Source organism: Carassius auratus, chromosome 1 (assembly GCF_003368295.1).
Source record: "Carassius auratus strain Wakin chromosome 1, ASM336829v1, whole genome shotgun sequence".
Lineage (NCBI taxonomy): Eukaryota > Metazoa > Chordata > Actinopteri > Cypriniformes > Cyprinidae > Carassius > Carassius auratus.
In genome coordinates, this window is record NC_039243.1 from 249,525 (window position 1) to 270,245 (window position 20,721).

Below are 20,721 nucleotides of genomic sequence, written 5' to 3' on the forward strand. Positions count from 1 at the left end.
ACAGGGACAGCCCGAAGGACAGGACCATGTACTGATATGCCGTCCTGCAAACTGCAGAAAAGATATGAGGTGTGGAAGGATCGACACATGAAAGTATGCATCCTTCAGGTCAATCACTGCAAACAGGTTCTCGACCAGATCACCAAAGAGGCGGGTCTGGGACACCATTTAGGAACCGATCTTTGTTGGCATCCCTTATATCAACCAGACACAGCCAGAGATGGCACTCCTTGACCACAAGTGTGGAAATTGCACTGCCCAGAGAACTCAAAGTGATCTTCTTTGCTCGGAGCACAAGGTCAGTGGCAGTTCGGAGTTATTTCAGAACTTCCAGATAGTGACCACCCTCATGCAGGTCATTCAGTACCTTGGCCTGGTGCACCTGCACCTGAACTTGAAGAGGGTCCAGTGCATTCCTTTGGCCACTCAACTGGATCGGACTGCTAGAGGAGCGGTGGGCCCCAAAGGGTTGGTTCCTTAAGGGGTTTGCCACTGGTGTGATCCTCAAAATGGCACTGCTGGAAAAATTTCTCACCTGTCGGCTGCCAGAATGAGCCTTAGATTGCGATGGTGGCAATGGAGCTCCCCCACCCCCAGCCTTGAGGAAACGTAGCCTGTCCCACAGCTCAGCGACAGTCATCTTCCCGCGATGGGAACATGACTCATCTGCGAACGCCGCCTCAGTTTGTTTGCCCAGACACATGAGGCAGTGATCGTAACCAACATCCAGTTCCAGGTAACGACCGAATGCAAAAACGCAATGGGTGAAATGGCATCTTTAAAAAGTGTGTGTAATTATTTTTTATGTTTTTTTGTTTCTGGTATATGAAACACCTTGACACCTTGTGCAAATTAATTAAAGGTTGTTGTGTTTCATTAACCACTGCGTGTTAGTAGGGTTTTATACAGGAAAAAAAGAAGTTTCAGATCTATTTAACAGAACATGCTTCAACCACTGTGAGAGGAGCTGTTGGTCTGATATTTTTGATGTAATATGAATGTCTCTGAGTGGCAGAAAGAGTTCACCATTATGGCTTGTTTGGATCTCTTGAATCATAATACCTTGGCTCAGCCGTCTGCATGGCAACAACCTCTGCTCTTCTCTAGCTTTTTCTGCTCACTAACACTGCAAAGGTTCTGGCTAGTATGGTTGGGGGAACTGGAGGGTTATTGGCCCCTTGCCCCATCATCACCCTTGTGGAATTCCTCCACCGAGTCCAGCCCAGTCCAACAGTCACTACCCCAACCTGACCTCTATTAACATTTAATGTAGGGCTAAATAGACACAGGAGAGGAAGATTCACTGTACTGCAAATGTTACAGAGTTATATTGTAATGAGCTCTAAATTTTAACTTTGGCAACTGAGCTCTAGAAATACTTTTGTGTAGATGCAGGATAACAGCACTACATACTGTGTGAGAGCTTTGCCATTATTAAAGCTATTATAAACATGACATTCAATATAATAATTTATTATCAGGGAGTTTTACAAAGAATACAAGACCAAGATCACCTCTTCTTAGACTGATGTAAACCTCTATGAACTCTATACAAATTTGCCCTTATAATAACTGGGCAATTAAGCTATACGTTATGAATGTCATTGCATTAAATAACAGCAACAAATTTAGTTGCATTTTTATAAAAGAATCAGATCTTTCATACATTTCAAGCTAACAAAAATGATATTTTGGACATTTTCTGGTCAGTCTTAGTGAACAATGTTTTAAGTTGATTTGATGAACTATACCTGTGGTTCCTTTAAATATGACCTTTATTACTTTCCAGTATTTTTATTTTTATTTTTTCAGACAGCACATCATTTGAACATTGCTATCCACATCAGGGCTCTTCAAGGGGGTTTTAGCAATTTGATCTAAAACTCATTTTATGTTTTAAAGATGTTAAACAAAATACAATATTAAGGTAGCATTCACCATTTATACATTTATATGTAATCATATGGTAAATTTTAAATTAATTGATTTGGAACATTAATAATTATTTTATAATTATTATATTTTACAATTATTTTATCATTTTGCAACATTAGCTTTATAAACTATGTAATTTTTTTAAAAGGGCTAAGTGTTCCAGTTCGTCTCTCGAGTCCAAGATCATATAGTCTTGGATCTGTCACAGATTTAAAAGCATTTAAACTCAACCTACTCGGCCAGGACTCTTCAAAATGTCTTCTTTTATGTGGAGGAAAGAAAGTTATACAGGTTTGGAGAATTATGAGTGTGAGTAAATGATGACAGAGTTTGAATTTGGTCTTTTTGTCCATTTAGGAGTCCCTGTTCTAAATCAATTAAAATTTGTATATTTTAAAATTCATATAATTTATATGCAAGTCTCTACATTGTGGGGGTTGGGGGTATCTCACTACAAAACTGCTTTAAATTATTCAGATGCTATATCTACTCTCTGCAGCTCAATTTCTTCCCTACGATCGGTCTCTTTCCCTCTCCACAGGTGTTAGATTGTGAGCTTGAAGGATGGGTATGAAGCTCTTCGCTGTGATTACAGCTCATGAGGCAGACTGATCATATCAATCAATCTTTCTTCCTCACTGATGCTGATGAGCTTCCCTGTCATTACAAAGAATAAAATGACCCTACCATCAGAGTATAAGACCACCTGATCCAAATATGAGTTTTTACCTCTCACACTTCTCCAAACATAAAATCATAAATATGGATCACCCAAAGATGAGGAAACAGTTGAATCGCTATGCTTTACCAAAACACAAACCAATGAAGGTGAAGCACAACCCAGCCAATGAAAGTGAGCATTGAATCATCAGTCAGAGCACAGGAAATGGGCACACACAGAGAAACTGATAAAAACGTTGTGAGAATAGGTCCTGAGAGTCGAGAGAGCCGCTCTGTTGAGTCTTGGCCAGAATCTAATAATGAAGTTTGGCCATATCTGCGGATACAGCAGGCTTTTAGATAAAGCTGTGTATCTCTATTAGTGTGAAACTGAGCTTAGGCCAGGAGACATCCCACATTTTATGTGCTGAGACAATGCCTCTCCAGGATGAAATGAAATTTGCAGTTATCATCATTATCATGATGAATGATGAGAGTCTGGCCAGGATGGCATTAGTTATGAATATCTTCTGCCAGTGGGTTGTTTTTTTTAAAGAAAGCATGCTAGCAGGTCAATTGCTCATAACACCAGGAGAAAGTGGTTGGAATGAGAGTCTGAGATGCTGTCATTTAACCAGACAAGACTGTTTGACATTACAGTGTACCTACAAATTGGGCCAATACTAAATTAAGTAGATAAGAATATATATGTTAAATGTTTAAAAGTTTTGGGTCAACACATTTTTTCTTCTTCATTTTTTTTCTTCTTCATCTTTAATTTTTTTTATGCGTGAAAAATTTTCTTATATTTGTGAAATAAGTCTCATGCTCACCAGAGTCTTACTATATCTGTTATAGGTATATATTATTGAACTGTTTGGTGCGACATCCGCAGTTAAGTACATGCTTGTGAATTGCGATTTTGCCGGAGTCTACACACTGAGATGAGGAAATGTAATAAAAAAAAAAAATAAAAAAAACCATTAATGAGATGAGGAAACATGCATTTGAAAAAGCAACACATGCTAAACATCTTCCCTTGTAATGTTTTTATAAACCTGTTGTCCAACAAAAGAGGACATTATAACTTGTTTTTACTCCAGTCGAGTGTTAAAATAACTTCTTTTTGTGAAAATGTGGCTTCTTATCACAGAATAAGGCAGATCATATATTCTATACTGTAATAAAGGCTATATCAATTAGCAATGTATTATGAATATACTCAATTATTCTGAAAATACCCAAGATGGCTTGAAGGACACAGATAAATTCTATATTGTCACAGTCCAGTGATTGTCTTTTTGTTTCATCATCCAAAACGTTTCTATCTTATTTTTATTCAGTCACCGTTATAACTGGATGTATTTGTCCATGTTAGGGATTTCCTGGAGCGTCATCATTCTATTACTACTTTCTATTCTATTACTATTCTTCTCTAATGTGAGCATTGTCTGTGAGTATATCATCACAACATAACTTTAAACTTAAAAAAGCCAAGAATTTCAATGATCCACTGTTCAGTTCAAGTTAGTTCAGTGCTAAGAAAATAAATACAGTTTGTACTCACCAGCCTGCTCTGTGCTGACGGTGATATTGGCAAGCTGTCTCTCAGATCTTCCCAAACCTGACACTCCATTAAGAGCCTCGATTTGAAACGTGTAATTGGCATGCGCCACAAAGTCCTGGACCACCACAGAGGTGCTTGTGAGCCCCGTGGATTTGGGTATGAAGCGTACATTGCTGTTGCATGGCTCACAGGCCTGGCCATCGGCTCCACATCGGAAACAGAAGACATCATAGGTTACATCCTTCCGACCACCTGTGTCGCTGGGCGGAGTCCACTCCAGAAAGAGGGCGGTCTCATTGATGTTAAAAACCAAGTTTCGAGGAGAGGAGGGCAGTCCTGAAAGGAGAGACACACCTGACTCATTAGCAACCATAATTATCATGCTGAGAGAAATCCATCTGTGAGAGAGGAAAAAAAGCCTATTTGTGCAGAATATAATGCAGATTAACAATTTTTTATCTTGATTTTTTCCAGCTGTCTCAAAAACGGTGCATATGCATTAACTTATGAATCCTGCTAATTCCTTAAAAACTCAGTCCCTCTGGTTTTGCCGATATACAAATGTATCTACTCTGGTACCCTGGTTCTGCTTCCTATAGAATTCCGGCTCAGAGCCAGATACAGGGAAGTCTGCATTTATCTGCTGTTTCACAGACCCAGCTAATGATGATAATGACAATATGTCCCAGACATGATTATCATAGTTAATGATAATTGCACCCACTCGTGAATAACAAGGAAGTAATTATTCCTCCTCTCCTGTTTTTTAATGCAGATTGCTGCTGGTGTTGAAAAGATTGAGTTTGGTGAATCATTTGGGTAAGTGCAATGGTGGGGGGCAGAAGGAGGGAAAGGGAAGAGGGTGATGAAGCACTAAAGTGACTGAAATAACTGGAATTCTGATCGATAGAATTAGAAACAGTAAGAAGGAACAGAAAAGATAATGAAAATTACGAGAGAGCATATTTATCATATTGTTATTTCTTTCCTAATAACTTGCTCAATTAGTAATACTTATTTAATTAATTCATTTTAATTTAAATCTCGATTTTTTTTCTGCACTGTTACTGTGTTTTACCCTTTTAATCTTATTTGATACATATACATTTTCTCTGGGTAACTGAAACTGCTGCCATAAAAACTTTCACATCTCCTTTATAACACCACACGTTCACTCTCACTTCATACAAACACAGCTGGTGTCCTCTTACGTCTCAGTTGTAGATGATATTGAAAATGACCTTGGAGGACTTCAATATAAATACCACTGTGATATAGTTTTAGTGTTTGTCTTGTTGCTAGGATGATCCGATCACACACTGATATTACAGGATAGAATCTGGCTTGTTTGAAAGTGCTTAATGGAATAGTTCACAGGTTTGTATCTTCATAGGAACAGATTTGGAGAAATTTAGAATTTCATCACTTGCACACCAAATGATCCTCTGCAGTAAATGGGTGCCGTCAGAATGAGGGTCCAAACAGCTGATAAAAACATCACAATAATCCATCAATTAACCTCTTGTGAAGCGAAAAGCTCTTGAATTGGTAAGAAACAAATCCATCATTTATGTGTTTTTAAAGGGTTAGTTCACCCGAGAATGAAAATTTGTCCATCTTCTACTCACCCTTGAAAAATCCTAGGTGTATGTGACTTTCTTCTTTCAGATGAATCCAATCAGGGTTATATTAAATATTGTCCTTGCTCTTCCAAGCCTTTCAATGGGGTAAGCAGGTGTTTGTTGTCAACAGTTCAGAAGACGTGAAATAAGTGCACGCATCTGTAATAAAACGTCCCTCACACGGCTCCAGGGAGTGAATAAAGGTCCCCTGTAGTGAATCCATGCGTTTTTGTAAGATAAATATCCTCTCACATCAAGCTCCACCAACATACATCATCTGTTTAGAACCGTTTTTTTATGTTTTAATTTGTAACTTGTTTTTATCAGCTGTTTGAACTCATTTTAATGGCACCCATTCATACAATTTTTTTCTATTGAAGAAACAAACTCATCTGCATCTTGGATGGACTGTGGCTGAGCACATTTTCATTTTTGGGTGAACTGATTCTTCAACTATTATTTGCTTATTTACACCATAATAATAATAATAATAATAATAATAATAATAATAATAATAATAATAATAATAATTATTATTATTATTATTATTATTTTTTTTTCTTTTATTTTTTTTTATTGTTTTAAGCTGCCACCACTTTGGAAATACAAATATGCTGTTTTGTCAATGCATTTAACACACACTAATGAAAAAGGAGCAGTAGGTTAACTAACGTGTGCAGGCCATGGTGGGAGGGTCCTTGCTGGCTCTGTAGTAGCTCCTTTCGCAGTGACACTGTGACGAACCCTCTGTGTGGCTGGAACTGTGTGGGGGACACTTTGAACATTTGATGTTTCCTGCAAAGGCTTTGTAGAACCCCGGTCTGCAGGCTGTGGAGAAAACATAAGAGGAAAGTTAAAGCTGTGCTTTTCAGGATTAAGTAATAATACAAATTAAACTGAACCTTTAAACTGAATTATATGGCATGCCAACTGTTTAATCAAATGAACAATTAATTAAATATATATCCGTATTTACTGGAAAACAAACAAACAAAAACAATATAAGTCAGTATAAAATATATAAATACTTTTATACAGCAAGGATGCATTATATTAATTCATTTATTAACTATTAACTTTTATCATTATATAAAGACATTTATGTTATACAAGATTTCCATTTTTTCAACATTGCTAATAATCAACATATTAAATTGATTTCTGAAGAATCATCTGACACTGAAGACTGGAGTAATAGCTACTTAAATTCAGCATCACAGAAAAATAATAATAAATTGAACCTTTGTAAGAATAAGTGACTTCTTTCAAAAACATCATCTTTGCAATCATGTTCACACAAGACTCTTTCTAGCTTTCCATATCAGAAAAATTAAATACTTTTTATATTATTTACATGTACATTTATGCATTAAGCAGATCCAAAGCGACTTACAGTACATTCAGGATATACATATTTTTATTATTTAAATATCATATTGTTGGCTTTAATGCACGTGCAGAAAAACATCCCTAAAATGGCCTGTTAAAATCTGGACACGTATAAGGCAGATAAAAAGCGAGGTAATGTTTCAACTACCCCATCAGTCTCCATGGAACTGGTAGCTTAAGAGTTACATTAAAAGCTTCTCCTTCTCCTTCTCCCACTCTCAGTCCTTCGCTCTCTCCAGTGTGCAGCCTAACTCATTTGATCGTTCCTATGCTCCAAACCATAGCAGCTCTTAAATACTCCCCGTCTTGGACTTAGACTCCACACTGAAAGACTCGCCAAGGCCCAGGAGAGCAGCCAGACGAGACTGAGTTAAGTGGTACAAACACAAGCACACATACTTACACATATCACAGTAAAAGATAGCAGATCTCTTTCTGTAGTGTTTCTCTCTCTCTCTCTCTCTCTCTCAAACACACACACACACACACACACACACTAGTTTTACTCTTATTTAAATTTGCTCCTTAGAGATTGGTAATTCTCTACAGCCACAACATTACAGGCATTGATCTGTTTCTCTCTGACTCCAGACACCTTCTCCAGTAACAGGGCCATTCCCGGAGAGCTTCCATAGCAGCCTTTCGTCCTTATTGTGATGCAGAGAAAAAAGTTCTATACACAGGACCTCTGTTAGCATCTTTTAAAATCAGTATAGGCGTTTGGCAGCTTTCCTAGCAAGGACAACAACTCCAATGTATAAATCATTAATGAGCGTTCTTACTTTTATTTAGTTCTGTTGTAAACAAAGTCAACTTCTATTTTTACGGAAATGGAGAGCATATATTATTGAAGTACAAATACAACAAGCATTCAAACAAATGAGCCACCATCCAGTAAAAAAAAAAAGAGCTCTTTCATGATTTGCACATTAAAGTGAAAATTGAATCATAACCCATTTTATTTTCACTATAAAACATATTTTGAAGTGAAACAGGATACTGCAAAGGCAGTGTATTTTTATCTTTAGGGAATTGACTGGAAAGATGTCCATTATATTCCAGATAGGACAAAGGTGGTTACAAATTAAAAGTGGTTCATGACATCATCTGAAAAGGAACACATTTAAAAAAGATAGTTATTATAGAAGAAGTAGATCTGCCTCAGTGAAGTGAAGACCAGTGATACCAAGAACGGTACGATTCTGCAGCATTTACCTTTCCCCAGAGGATCCACAGGCAGCCATGCTGCAGAACGGTTCAGCTCTCAAATATCAAAGGATGCAAAGCAGGATGAGGCAGTGCTGGAGGCAGGCGTCAATGTGGACATTTGGATCTAGGAAATTAGTTCAATTTGAATTTGCTCACATTTGTAAAATCACTCCAGGTACGGCTCTTTACGAGGCATGTAATTACACAGAGGGAAAAAAAGAACATTGATATGGGTACGCTGGGAAAATAAATCTAAAAAAAGCATAAAAACAATACTACATTCACCTTTAATTAATCTTCATTTTCAGTAGTTTATTGGGTTTTATTATTTTTTTTATGATTTCTATTTTTTGGAACAATTAAGACTCAATCACATACCACACATACTCCGCAGTGTTTCAGGTGCTAAAAGAGCAATTTCTGTTATTTTCAGCTAAAAATCAGATGCCGGATCTGCTAATGTCCATTATTCCGATGGGTACCTTCTAAAAAGCCAATTAAATACAACCCTCAGTGCCAGTTAATGGACTCCGTAATGGCTATGTCAATATGAATATACACGTTTTTCCCCCTCAGTCAGACATGTATTGAGTATCAGCTGACATACTGTCTGAGCAGGGGGTTAAAACAGCAGGGGAGATGAACAGGAGACAGTAAATTAGAAAATCGATCCAATTCCCTGCAACCACTCTCTAAACTTTTCTAGAAAACGACTCTGGCTCTGGGTGCGAACCTGGGAAAAGTTTTTTCCTTGTCTGACCTCCAGTTTTGAGGTTTTTACTTAATGGTCATGTAGTGCATAATAACCATGGTGAAGAGGTTAGGTGGTCCATTTGGAAGAAAGTGGAGTGTTTTATTATTCCGGGTGTGTCTGAATTGTTACAATGACAGACAGCGTAGAGAGTAAGCCTCTCTTTCTCTCTCCCCCGGCAATCATTCCATCTCGACGGCACTTTGCTTGCCCCCAAGGACAAGACCTTTATGACAGGAGGACAAGAGAGTGTCTGTGTGGAAGATATAGTTCTAGAGATTCTTTCCCTCCCCTTCTCTCTTCGTCTTTTCTCTGTGTCTCTTTCCCTCTCTTTCGATGACAGTTTTGGGGCACTTTCCAGAGCCACTGTGTTTGTGTGCATAAGGTGTGAGGGTAGGAGAAGATGGGAACTGAGAGAAAGAATTTTAGGAGTGAGTGAGGAAGAGATGCAGTCCCACAGGTAAACAACTCCATCGTTTGCACAGGGGACTGCCGGTACAAAATGCAATTATGATTTTGTATGCGGTTTAAAATTCTCATTTGCCTTTAATGAATGGAGCTAGTGACCTGACGGTGCAATGCAGTCTAGGCCTCATCATCTCTCTTCTCTCTCTCTCTCTCTCTTGCCTTTTTTTGGTCTCTTTATCTCTTTTTTTCATTCTCTCTCTTTGTCCCTCTATCCGCCCACCTCCCTCTCTGTATCTCTCTGTTGACAGTCTATCTGGGTATGGAAATAGGCATTGGAGATTGCCTCCAGCAGTATGTCAGTCCCCAGAGAAGGAAATAGACCCATGATAGCACAATTACTTAATACGCTAAAAAGCTGGAAATAATAGCTTTGGTGTGCGAGGGAAAACAAATCGGGGAGCTTTGATAGGCAAAAATAATCTGCAAAAAAAGAAATTCAATCAGCGGTCCATTTCGTGCAGCACCGTATCCTGCTGATTCGACTAATTTGTGTTTTTTTCTTTGTTTTTTTTTTTTTTTTTATCACCCTCAGCATTTAGATATACAAATCCCATTGAATGGTTTTCCTGAATGCTAATCATATCTGTCAGTTAGCAGTTGGCAAACAAAGGGTAGCGTGACAAATTGCTGGAATATACCCAATGCTTCCTCACATGACAGTTTTACAAAATGGGGAGTATTAACAGTCATTATTCAATTTGGAAAGGCAGTCCATAGTTAAAATTGTAATCTACTGCTAAATGTGTTAAGTGGCTTGCGAGTGTGTGCTGCCTTCTTGCCTGGAGCTAATATTGAAAAAAATAATTATTAGCATTGAGTTTTAGCACAAATTATTAATTTTTAATCGTTTAATCGGTATTTAAAGGTTATGAATGTGATTTTCTACCTCTGGATGAGGAGATGCATGTGTCTTTTCATGCCTTAGCAAAGCATAAGGAATTCTGCTTTCCATTTATCTGTGTCAATTTGATGTATACATTTAAGTGGCTGCTAATGCAGAACTTGCCATTCAGTCCAGTGTGTAGTGGTATTGTGGAGTTGGTGATATTGCAATTCCACATATGTGCCACTGAGGAGGACACTTAACCCTAGGCTGCTCCAGGGGGGCTATACTTGCAAATAGTTTACTCACTAAGACTGGGTGGTATGGTGATGGCGCATGTACTACACATCCACCTTATTTTTTATGTATGAGCGGATGCAGCCATCCGTAACTTTGGTGTCATTCGCTTCCAGTTATTTTAGCTGTACAAAAACAGTCCGCTATTGCTATTTGCTATTGCAAACTGGTATCATATTATATTATCGTAATCCCATTGTTTTTGTAAAAACACTGTTTTGTAGTGCAAACAGTTATACCACTTACATCACTTTGTTTTTCTTCTAGGTATTTTTCTATGGCTAATGAATTGCAAAGAAATTCACTGAAAATAGCTTTTTTCCACGGTGCATAGTAGTGCAAATGGTATGTTTGCAGCACACAATTCAAACAAATTATAACCAAATTATTAAAAGTGTACACAGCTTAGTTGATTTTAATGGGAGGAAGTTAGTTTTGGCATGTCATGCCACAATGCATACAGGCATCTCATTGCATACAGGCATTTTATTACTATTTTGAGTAGTGTTTGTAATTTGAGTATTGTTACATGCTGTAAATATGTTTCTGTACTGATGGTCAAGTTATTCATCTGTTATGAATTATTGTTGTTCAGTGATGTGTCAGGGATCAATCCATATATAGACATTTTATATACATAACTAAATTTTATTGGGCAATATATTGCACTAGAAATAATCATGATAAATGATATTGAATTTTTAAGACCATTTTACACCAACGATAATAGAAATGATAATGATAATGATAATAGAAAACAGCCGTGGGAAATCCCTTTAAACTTTTGAAAGGATGCTATAACAAACATATCGCTTTCACCTTTTGACAAGTAATGACAATTTTTTTTTTCCAGTATTACTTTTTTGTTGATATAGTAATTATAGCCACAGGCCTATCTATATAAAATGAAATTAATAGGTTCCAAATAAATAAATAACGAGACATTGTTCTATGGTTATGGAAAAATATACAAGATTTCAAACTTTCACATTTTGGAGCAATACATTATCACTACTTTTCAATCATTCGTGATTGCTAGATTAGCAATTATTTTAGAGCAAAACATTTACTTTATATTCCTTACAGAAATGTAGTTGTTATTTCCATTAATTTGCACAAAATTTTTAATTTACTTTCTTTTTTCTTCTTTTTTTTCACTATCATTTCTTTACAAACACTACATTGTAATAGCTTATACAATCAACTTGTTAAAAATTACTATAGCACGATCTTGTAAAAGTACTGTAGAAATAGTAGCTCTAGATAAAAAGTATATCCTAAAACAACAATGTCCACATGCTAAAGTTCTTTGAAACTACTTTTGGCAGATGCTGGTTGGTGGACAATATGTCTGATGCAATGCTCTTGAACTCCTTCAGCTCACAAACATGTCATTGGCCTTTCTCTCTAAATTTATATTCTGCTCATTTTTCCTTCTTTCATCACCTCTTTTTTCCCTGGTTCCCTCCTTGTAAATTCTGCCATACTCCCTTCTTTCACCTCTAACACCCCACTCTCCTCCCATCGACCACTTCTTTCTTTTCCTCTCAACCTTTTGCTCCCTCCATCATTAAACTTTAAGCTCTCACTGTATTTTGTATTTTTTTTTTTGACCATGAGTCAATTTTTTTTTTCTTTTTTTGGTATTAAGGAATGGAAAAACAAAGTTAATGAATTCTTAATGAGGAGCACCAAGGCTGGAGGTGACACAGGGAAAAAATACTTCCCGCCCCCTGATTGATGATCATAAGAGACTACTCAAATAAACCAAACCGAGTGATTTATTTCCTGCTGTGTAAGACCTCAGCCACTGGCATATACAGGAAACACATTTGACAGACACTGAGAAACAAAGCGTTGGACAGCAGCCATCAGTTAAATCTTAACTGCGTGGTCCTTAGGCGGCCGTGGTTGAACTTTTGCTTTTGAGAGTTCAAGGAAATGCTCTGGTCATATGGTAGATCTAAGACAGCTTCGGGGGTCTGAAAGATGGAAACACACAAGCTATTGGAATAGAAGTGGAATAAGTTTGTGCTTAAGTAGGCATGATAGGGTAAACACTGACCTGATGCAAAAACCTTACATTGCTTAGCAGTCGCTACCAATTATTACAATTATCATAGTGGCCAACCTCTGACCTAGACGTAAAAGTACTATTCCAGAGAGAAAACACACTACAGCACAACGCTCACCCATCTGACAAGCTTAATGAACTTCTTACACGCTTAACGAGCTCTTCCACACATACTGGCATTCAGTCGATTTGGATTCAATTATCATTTATGGTGCAATCAAATCTAAGCCTGTTTAGAGAGTATAATAGGCTCCTAATTGAGAATGATAGTGTTATGCATTGGGCATTTGAACTTTATCCTGTATAGACATTTAAAAGCACCATTAGGCATGTACAAATTAGTAAAATACAGCTAAAGGTGAATGTGTGAGCATCTTGATGTTTTGTCCTGAAACAATATTGTATTTTACTGTCAGTTTTTTGTGTCTGCTGAATCATACAGAAGCAATATTCTCAAGATTTGATTTCATCTGCTTTTATTTGCATAAAACCAACACTGCAGAGTTGTTTAGGTGAACCTTGGAAAAGCTTTGATATTTGATGCTGTTCACTAAACACAGAAGATTCTATCTTTGATATATTGAACTCTGCATTATGCTCTATTTTTGGAGAAGTAGGCATCTTAACTGCAGATATTGAGATGTATAACTGTTGTATCAATAAAAAAATTCCTTCCCTGAGGTGCAAAGGTGCCTGAAAGGCCCTGGTTCTCTCTTTTCATGCCCTGTGCTCAGTGCACTTTACTGCAGGGCTCAATCCAGAAAGAATCCAGGATAGAAATTGCATTTGAAATGAGTCCAAACAAATGCCACTGCCAGATGATCTGCAAGGTTCTTTCTGTACAAAAGTGAATGGATAAATGAAAGCTCAAGATATTTCTAGATATTAAACTTGTAGTATGTTGACTGATTCAATATATAGTAGTTAGAAGCAAGAAAACGTTTTCTTTTTCAAATCCATATATTGTTTTGATATGTTGATATAGTAATTATAGTGACAGGCCTATCTATATAAAATGAAATGAATATTTTCCAAATAAATAAATAACGAGAAATAAAGCCATGGACATGTATACCATAAAATGATCATGTGTGCACTAATAAATGAAGTGGTGTCAAGAAGTGTCCAAAAGTCTGAAGTCAGCACTTATGCTACTTATTTAATGTAATTTTTTTACTACAAACTATATTACTAGTGTAACAAACTGTATTACATCCAAAAATGCAGTATTAGTAATAAAGTAGGTGGAAGATATTTGGATGTCTTTCTACTTGAGCTGAGATTTTGAAAGTACACATCCAGTTGACACTTCAATATTCCATGAGGCCATGGGAGAGTAGATGTGAATAGCAGTTAAGTGACTCAACTGACCAACTGTAAGTCACATGTCAAAAGCCCCTTTCACACTGCCGGGTCCCTAGATTTCACACTGCCAGTGATTACCCAGGATATGTGCGTGCTTTCACACACAACCCGTAAAGATCCCGTAAAAACATGTGACATCAGGGCTTGGCATGTAAAGTACGAGTCGAAAACGTTAGGCACGTTATACTTTCACTGAAGCAAGCAAACAATCTCGGCGTCTGTGCAGAAAGTGAGGAAAAAAACTGATCTCTGCTTCACAACAGTTTGCACATATTTTTTCGTAGCGATTGTTGATCTTCCTTCAAAACAGCTGGTAAAAGAGTTGCGCGATAACGCACGTCATCACTTCGACGAGGCATTAGATCTGGCTTTTGTTCACACAGCGCTCGTCCCGGGTTGACCCCAGCAATGCTACTAGGTCCCCGACCCGGGTTCAATGCCGGAATCAGACGTGTTTGCTTTCACACAGAAGGTGACCCGGCAATGTTCCGGCAATTTGCCGGGTCCGACGTTCAGTGTGAAAGGGGCTAAAGTAAACACTGTGGATGAAGCACCTGGATTTCATTCATACAATGCATATTTAGACCATAAAGAACATAACACTAGTATCTACTTAGAACGTACTACCACTTTAAAATCCATTTCACTGATCCCCCCGCCCCCCATAGACCAGCACAGAAAACGTTAAGTCAGAAAAAAAGTACCAAGACTTTTATACAGTAATCAATCTGCTAGTGCAGAAGAAACCTGTGGCACAGAAGAATTAATACTGCTGTACAATCATTTTATTGCTTCTCTACATTTTAGAGTAAATTGTACTTAATTACTTAGTTTTTTTATTTTTTAAAAGTTGTACTATTATAGACCTATGATGAAAAGAAAAAAAAGTATGCCCAATTAACACCAAAACCATATCCACTCTTAAAGTGCTTTTGTGAAGGGCCTGTGTGATGGATGGACATCTGCACACTGGTGTAAAAACTGTTTCAAGTGCCCACAGGCAGAACATGTTATAAATACAGTCTTTATGACAATTATGATTATGAGGGACTGGAGGAATATTTAAAAATCAGCATTGTGTGTAAATGACTTGGATTCTGCCTGTGTAAAGGTGTATGAGAAGAGAGTAAGGCAGAAAGAGAGATGGGAGAAGCCTCTAAACGTAATCATTTCAAACGATGAGCTGCCACTCAAAGGAGAGTGAGTGGGTAACTGGGTGTCATTTGCAAGTAATTAAGTGAATGTGAATGTGTGAATTCAAACGTATGCAGATTTGCTCATTAACAAACTTTTTTTTTTATCATAAGCGTCTCTTCGGGCAAAAGAGCATAAATGGCTCTTCATTTATAGTGGGACGTGAGCATGCACAAATGTTTTTAGTAATTTTTTTTCTTCTTCTCAAAACCCAATTCCCAAAATCAAAGTGCTGATCCTGTCTCCACCTGTCTGACTTGGTTTCCCAATAACCCTCCCCACCAAACCCTGGATGCATGCAGGCACACACAGGGATCATTTCAGCTCCCGTCTGCTTTTAGTACTGCAATATGAATTTTAAATATTGCCTGGCCAGGAACAATAAGAAGGGAAAAATCATCTATATTTACATAAACAGCCAGGACCCATCACATTTCACAATCCAGATATATATTTTACAGAAAGCAATTCCATTTCTTCTGAGAACAACATTAAGGGAGAACTAATCCAAAACCCTCAATTTTGAGGTTGCACTTTTTCTAATTTAACAGTTTTAGAGGAAGGGAGGTGACACAGATGATAATCATTGTTTATTTTGAATATGGGTGTGATGAAAGTTATGCATTTAGAAATTGCGTTTCTTGTTTATCTTTCCAACTCAATCATGAGTATGAAAGTCTGTGGTAATGAGTGTCGGCTGAAACAAAGCCCAGGCTTCCATCCAGAAAACAAAGAGAACATATGGGACAAGAGGTAAGAGCAGATCATTCATCAAGAAATCCTGATGCATTTTAAGGAATATCCTTCATGCCCTAAAGGCAAATTCCTGGAAATAAATAAATGGAAAGACAGATGAAGGTTGCATTTGTCTATTCCAAAGAAGAGATCTCCCAAGGACATACCCATGGACATCTCTTAATGTATAGATCTCTGATTCTGGTTACAGGTGGATGAAAAAAAGCTTTTTTTTAAAAAAGCTATGACATTGTGCTTTGGAATGTGACTTTCAGCACATGGGCATATTTTCTGAGATGAACAGTTCTGCCAATTAAAAGTGTTTGGAGTGCATTTATCCAAATGAATGTCAATATAAGATTGTCTTTGTCCATACATGAGTGAGTGCAAGTCAATCAACACTAAAATAATTTTTGTATGGTTTAGAAAGATTATGGTTACAAACTCTCTCTCTCCACCTCCATGGACTTTATGCTTTGCCATATATTTTATCTTTTATATTTACTTAATATCAACATGTATTGACAAGTTTTAGTAGGAATATACATTTGCATGAGATATATGTCAATAAATTATTAAACATACATAAACACTCCAGTTACTAAAGTAACCTCTGTTCCAGGCGTCTGCCATTGCTATGTGAACGCCCCCTTACGATCTGCTAGCAGGCCATCAAAAAACGCGTTCCAAAAAACGCTAGGGCTGGGCTAAGGGGGCTTAAGCCCCAAATATTTTGTTACCTTGTCTTTCTCATAGAGCAAAACAATTAATCAGAAAAAAACAAATGTGAATAAGACTACAGCTGCCGCGATTACCTAATCATGAGAAGTGCATATTACAGTTATATATATATATATATATATGTATATATATATATATATATATATATATATACAGTGGGGCTCGAACGTTTGGGCACCCTTTGCAGAATATGTGAAAATGCGAGTAATTTAAAAAAAAATAGAGAGATCATACTAAATGCATGTTATATTTTAGTTAGTACTGTCCTGAGTAAGATATTGTACATAAAAGATATTAACATTTACTCCACAAGACAAAAAACACGCTGAAATTATTAAAATAACCCCACTCACAATATCTTACTTAGGACAGTACTAAATAAAATATAACATGCATTTAGTATGATCTCTCTTATTTTTTTAAAATTACTCGCATTTTCACAGATTCTGCAAAGGGTGCCCAAACTTTTGAGAAATGTAACAAAGTTTAATGTTGTATGTAAACTGTGTTTGAGAGAGAGAGAGAGAGAGAGAGAGGTGTTCAGAGAGGAGTATGTTGGATGTTTAGCTGTTATTTGTTTTATGGACTCAATGCTGAAAATGTAAAACATTTCAAACACTGTTGGCAGAAGTGAAAAATAAATAATTTTATGAAGTTACAATTTTGTTTGATTCCATGATGTATTTTACTGAACATGAGTATTTACAATGCAAATTCAAATTATTTTAATTTACTGACAGTTACTTATATCTTGTCTTTTAACTTTATTAAGATCAGATTCTGCAGGTAAAATTACAATAATAAGGTGACTTGACTTGGACTTGACTTACTACAGGACTTGGCTTGACTTGACATAGCTTGTGACTTGACTTGCCCAAGAAAAAAATACTTGGGACTTACTTGAGACTTGAAGGTTAAGACTTGAGACTTACTTGAGACTTGCACATGTGTGACTTGGTCCCATCTCTGACTAATACTCTACTAACTGCTAGTTGACATGTAGTTGCAAAGTTACTTACTGCTAGTAGAATGTCTAAAGTGGACTATCAAAATAAAGTGTTACCATAATTTGTAGTGTATAATTATTCACAGTATTTAGAAGTGTCCACGATAACAATATTGTGCATATTCATTATTGTGATATATCGCATTACCGAATAATGGCATGTTACGTTAGAAACTGGAGCATTCCCTTTTGAATGATCTCTCCCATTGTGACGCTTATGGGGAATACAATGAAGACGCTATGTGAGCCCAGCCCCAGATGCACATGTACTGAGGGCTACTGTAAGCATGAGCCAATAATGAGACCCAAGCCACTTAGGCTGAGGACTACGTAACATAACCCTCTCCTCTAGAAATGGGATTTGCTAGATTTAAGCATATAAGATCAGTGCCTACATGGCAGGGATGTCCTAGTTATAAAATCTAGGTAGACAGAGTGGGCCCTCACACCCATAGGGCACTGCAAACCTGCTGAGGGTTAAGCCAGGGCTATAGCATCAACTATCCAGCAAGATAGTCTCTGTTTCGTAACTGTCAGCCCTTTAGAGCAGCCTCCAAAGCATCTGAGTGCCTAAATGGGCCAGAGCATTCAACATACACTCCAAGGGCCCTATTTTAATGAGCTACACGCAAAGTGTAAAGTGCACGGTGAAGGTGCACTTAGGGCGTGTCCAAATCCACTTTTGCAATTTTCTTAATGAGTAATGGGTGTTTTTGGGGCGTAATGTGCAATAAACCAATCAGAGTCTCATCTTCCATTCCCTTTAAACGCGAAGACAGAATGCTTCTCCGAAATGAAAAGGAGCTGCTTGTGTGCGAGCAAATAGATAGCCTAATTCTGATACATGCGATGACTGTCCATTATGACATGTAGGCATTTATATATATACTGCTGTGTGTCCCTGTGTTTAATAAGCAGTGTGTATGTGCGTTGCGGAACCGCCTATACTAACAAGCTCTTTAAATAACAAACAAAAAATATTGCGCCAGACTTTAGAACAGGATTGAGTTGGTCTATGGCGCAGTCTATTTTCAGCTCTTTAAAATAGCATTGTGCCAGCAATGTGCCTGAACACACCTCTTCTTTACACCAGCACGGCCATGGGTGCACAAATTAGCATAAATGCATTTGCTAATTAAATGACGTGGCACTGGACGGGAAAGTGCAAACAGCACTGGACTAAATCTAGCAAACACACTTGCACTGTGCCTTGCGTCACATTGCGCCAGCAGTATGATAGGGCCCTAAGAGCTCAAACCGGGCAGAGTGGATTAGGACGCTTCTCACCTTCTGAATTGGGGAGTGGTAGGAGGGTGATGACACAAATGCTGGGCCAATCGTCAGCAAGGGCATCTTGCTGCTTTGAAAAATAAATTGAGGAGTGGAAGTCCTGCTGAAGCGAGACAAGATCATTTGAACTGTTTGGGGATATAGTCTTCATTCTCTTGGAGCCATTTTGTCCCTGGACTGTATGTCTTCCCCTTGGTTCAATCTGGCTGGCACATGAACTGCTCTCAGCGAGAGGAGTTTGCCTTGTGACCATAAGAGGAGGCGTCGAGCCAACCTGTGAAAGGAGTATGACCTGAGACTGATTGATAAAGCTACAATCCTCATGTTTTCAGAACGGACCATAACGTGGTGCCCCCTTAAGACTGTTAGGAAGGTTTTAGGGCTAGCACAACCACCATTAAATCGAGGCAGGTGGTTCAGATGCTTGAGAACGAGAATGGGTCTAAACCCACCATCTTTCTTGGGAATGAGGAAGTAATGGTCATAAAAGTCAGATTCAGTAGTGTTTGTACTTCGGACCAGAGAACGTGAGCATTGTTGTCCCATGCCGAAAATCTGAATTGAACTCTGAAGTGAGGTGGCCTGTGAGTGAACTGAAGCTAGTAGCCTCGTTCTATGGTTTTTAGAGCCCAACATGACACATCTGGGATAACTTTCCAAGCCTGAAGCCAGATGGCAAGTGTTTTTAGTTTTTTTTTAAAGGTAGTTTGCCGCATGTAGTTTGAACCTACATATTTGCATGGTTTATATTCATATATGAATTTGTTCCAATTTTTTATAGGTTTCATTTGTTATTACTTTATGAAAATAAATTTCACATATGTAAATTTAAACTATATGTACATATATTAAATTTGTGTATGGGAAAATATGACATTGCCTGAGCATTATTTATTAATAATTTTTTATATATTAATTTAAATTATTATTTTGAGCATGATAATCGTGTCTTGTGAAAATCATGACCTACAAATCCACTGCAAACTGTTTATGCTTCAGAAAATCTATTGTTTCAATTCCGAAAAAGAGGAATAAGTCTTACGTACATTTCAACAATTAAATACCTTTTTTTTTTTGTTAATAATGCCACCTTGTCATATCTAATTTGTCACTCTCTTGTTCGAGATTCACTGATTAAAACTATGGTCAATTATCACCCACAGCATTAAGAGAGTGTGAATTGGTGGTGTGTGTAACATCTCTAATCATAAGCTACACAGATTCTGTTGGGTAATCAAATGCATTTAGAAAAAAGCTGATAGAGATACAGTTCATAATTATCATGATCTTCTGCTAGTGAGAGGCTGGGGTGGGGGTGAGTTTTCAAAAGGCATATCCAAATATGCCTTCAACCAAATCAGACTAGAGTACCCACATAAACCATTTGGCAGGAGAAGTAATGAACAACAAGACAGTGAGTGCCAGTGATGCTTCCAGTTCTCCTTGCAAAACCACAACCCAATGGGTTTTTGAAGGTAGTTGTGTGCCATTGTTCAGAAGCTATTGAAATCACAGAGAAAGACGGAATTCATTTATAATTAAAGTAATTTACGGTAAGAAAAATCCAGCTTGTGCTATCTTCCCTGTCATAATTC

General features: G+C 37.4%; 1 protein-coding gene across 2 annotated transcripts in view; it reads right to left on the bottom strand.

Moving 5' to 3' along the window:
• LOC113110470 (ephrin type-A receptor 6) overlaps positions 1-20,721 on the bottom strand; it is a 115,787-nt gene that overhangs the window by 23,098 nt on the left and 71,968 nt on the right. For both annotated transcript variants that reach the window (XM_026274706.1, XM_026274672.1), the window contains exons 4-5: positions 6,457-6,612; positions 4,163-4,498 (exon numbers count right to left, since the gene is read on the bottom strand). In XM_026274706.1, the coding sequence (XP_026130491.1) occupies positions 4,163-4,498; positions 6,457-6,612 (492 nt within the window). The remainder of the gene's footprint in view (positions 1-4,162; positions 4,499-6,456; positions 6,613-20,721) is intronic.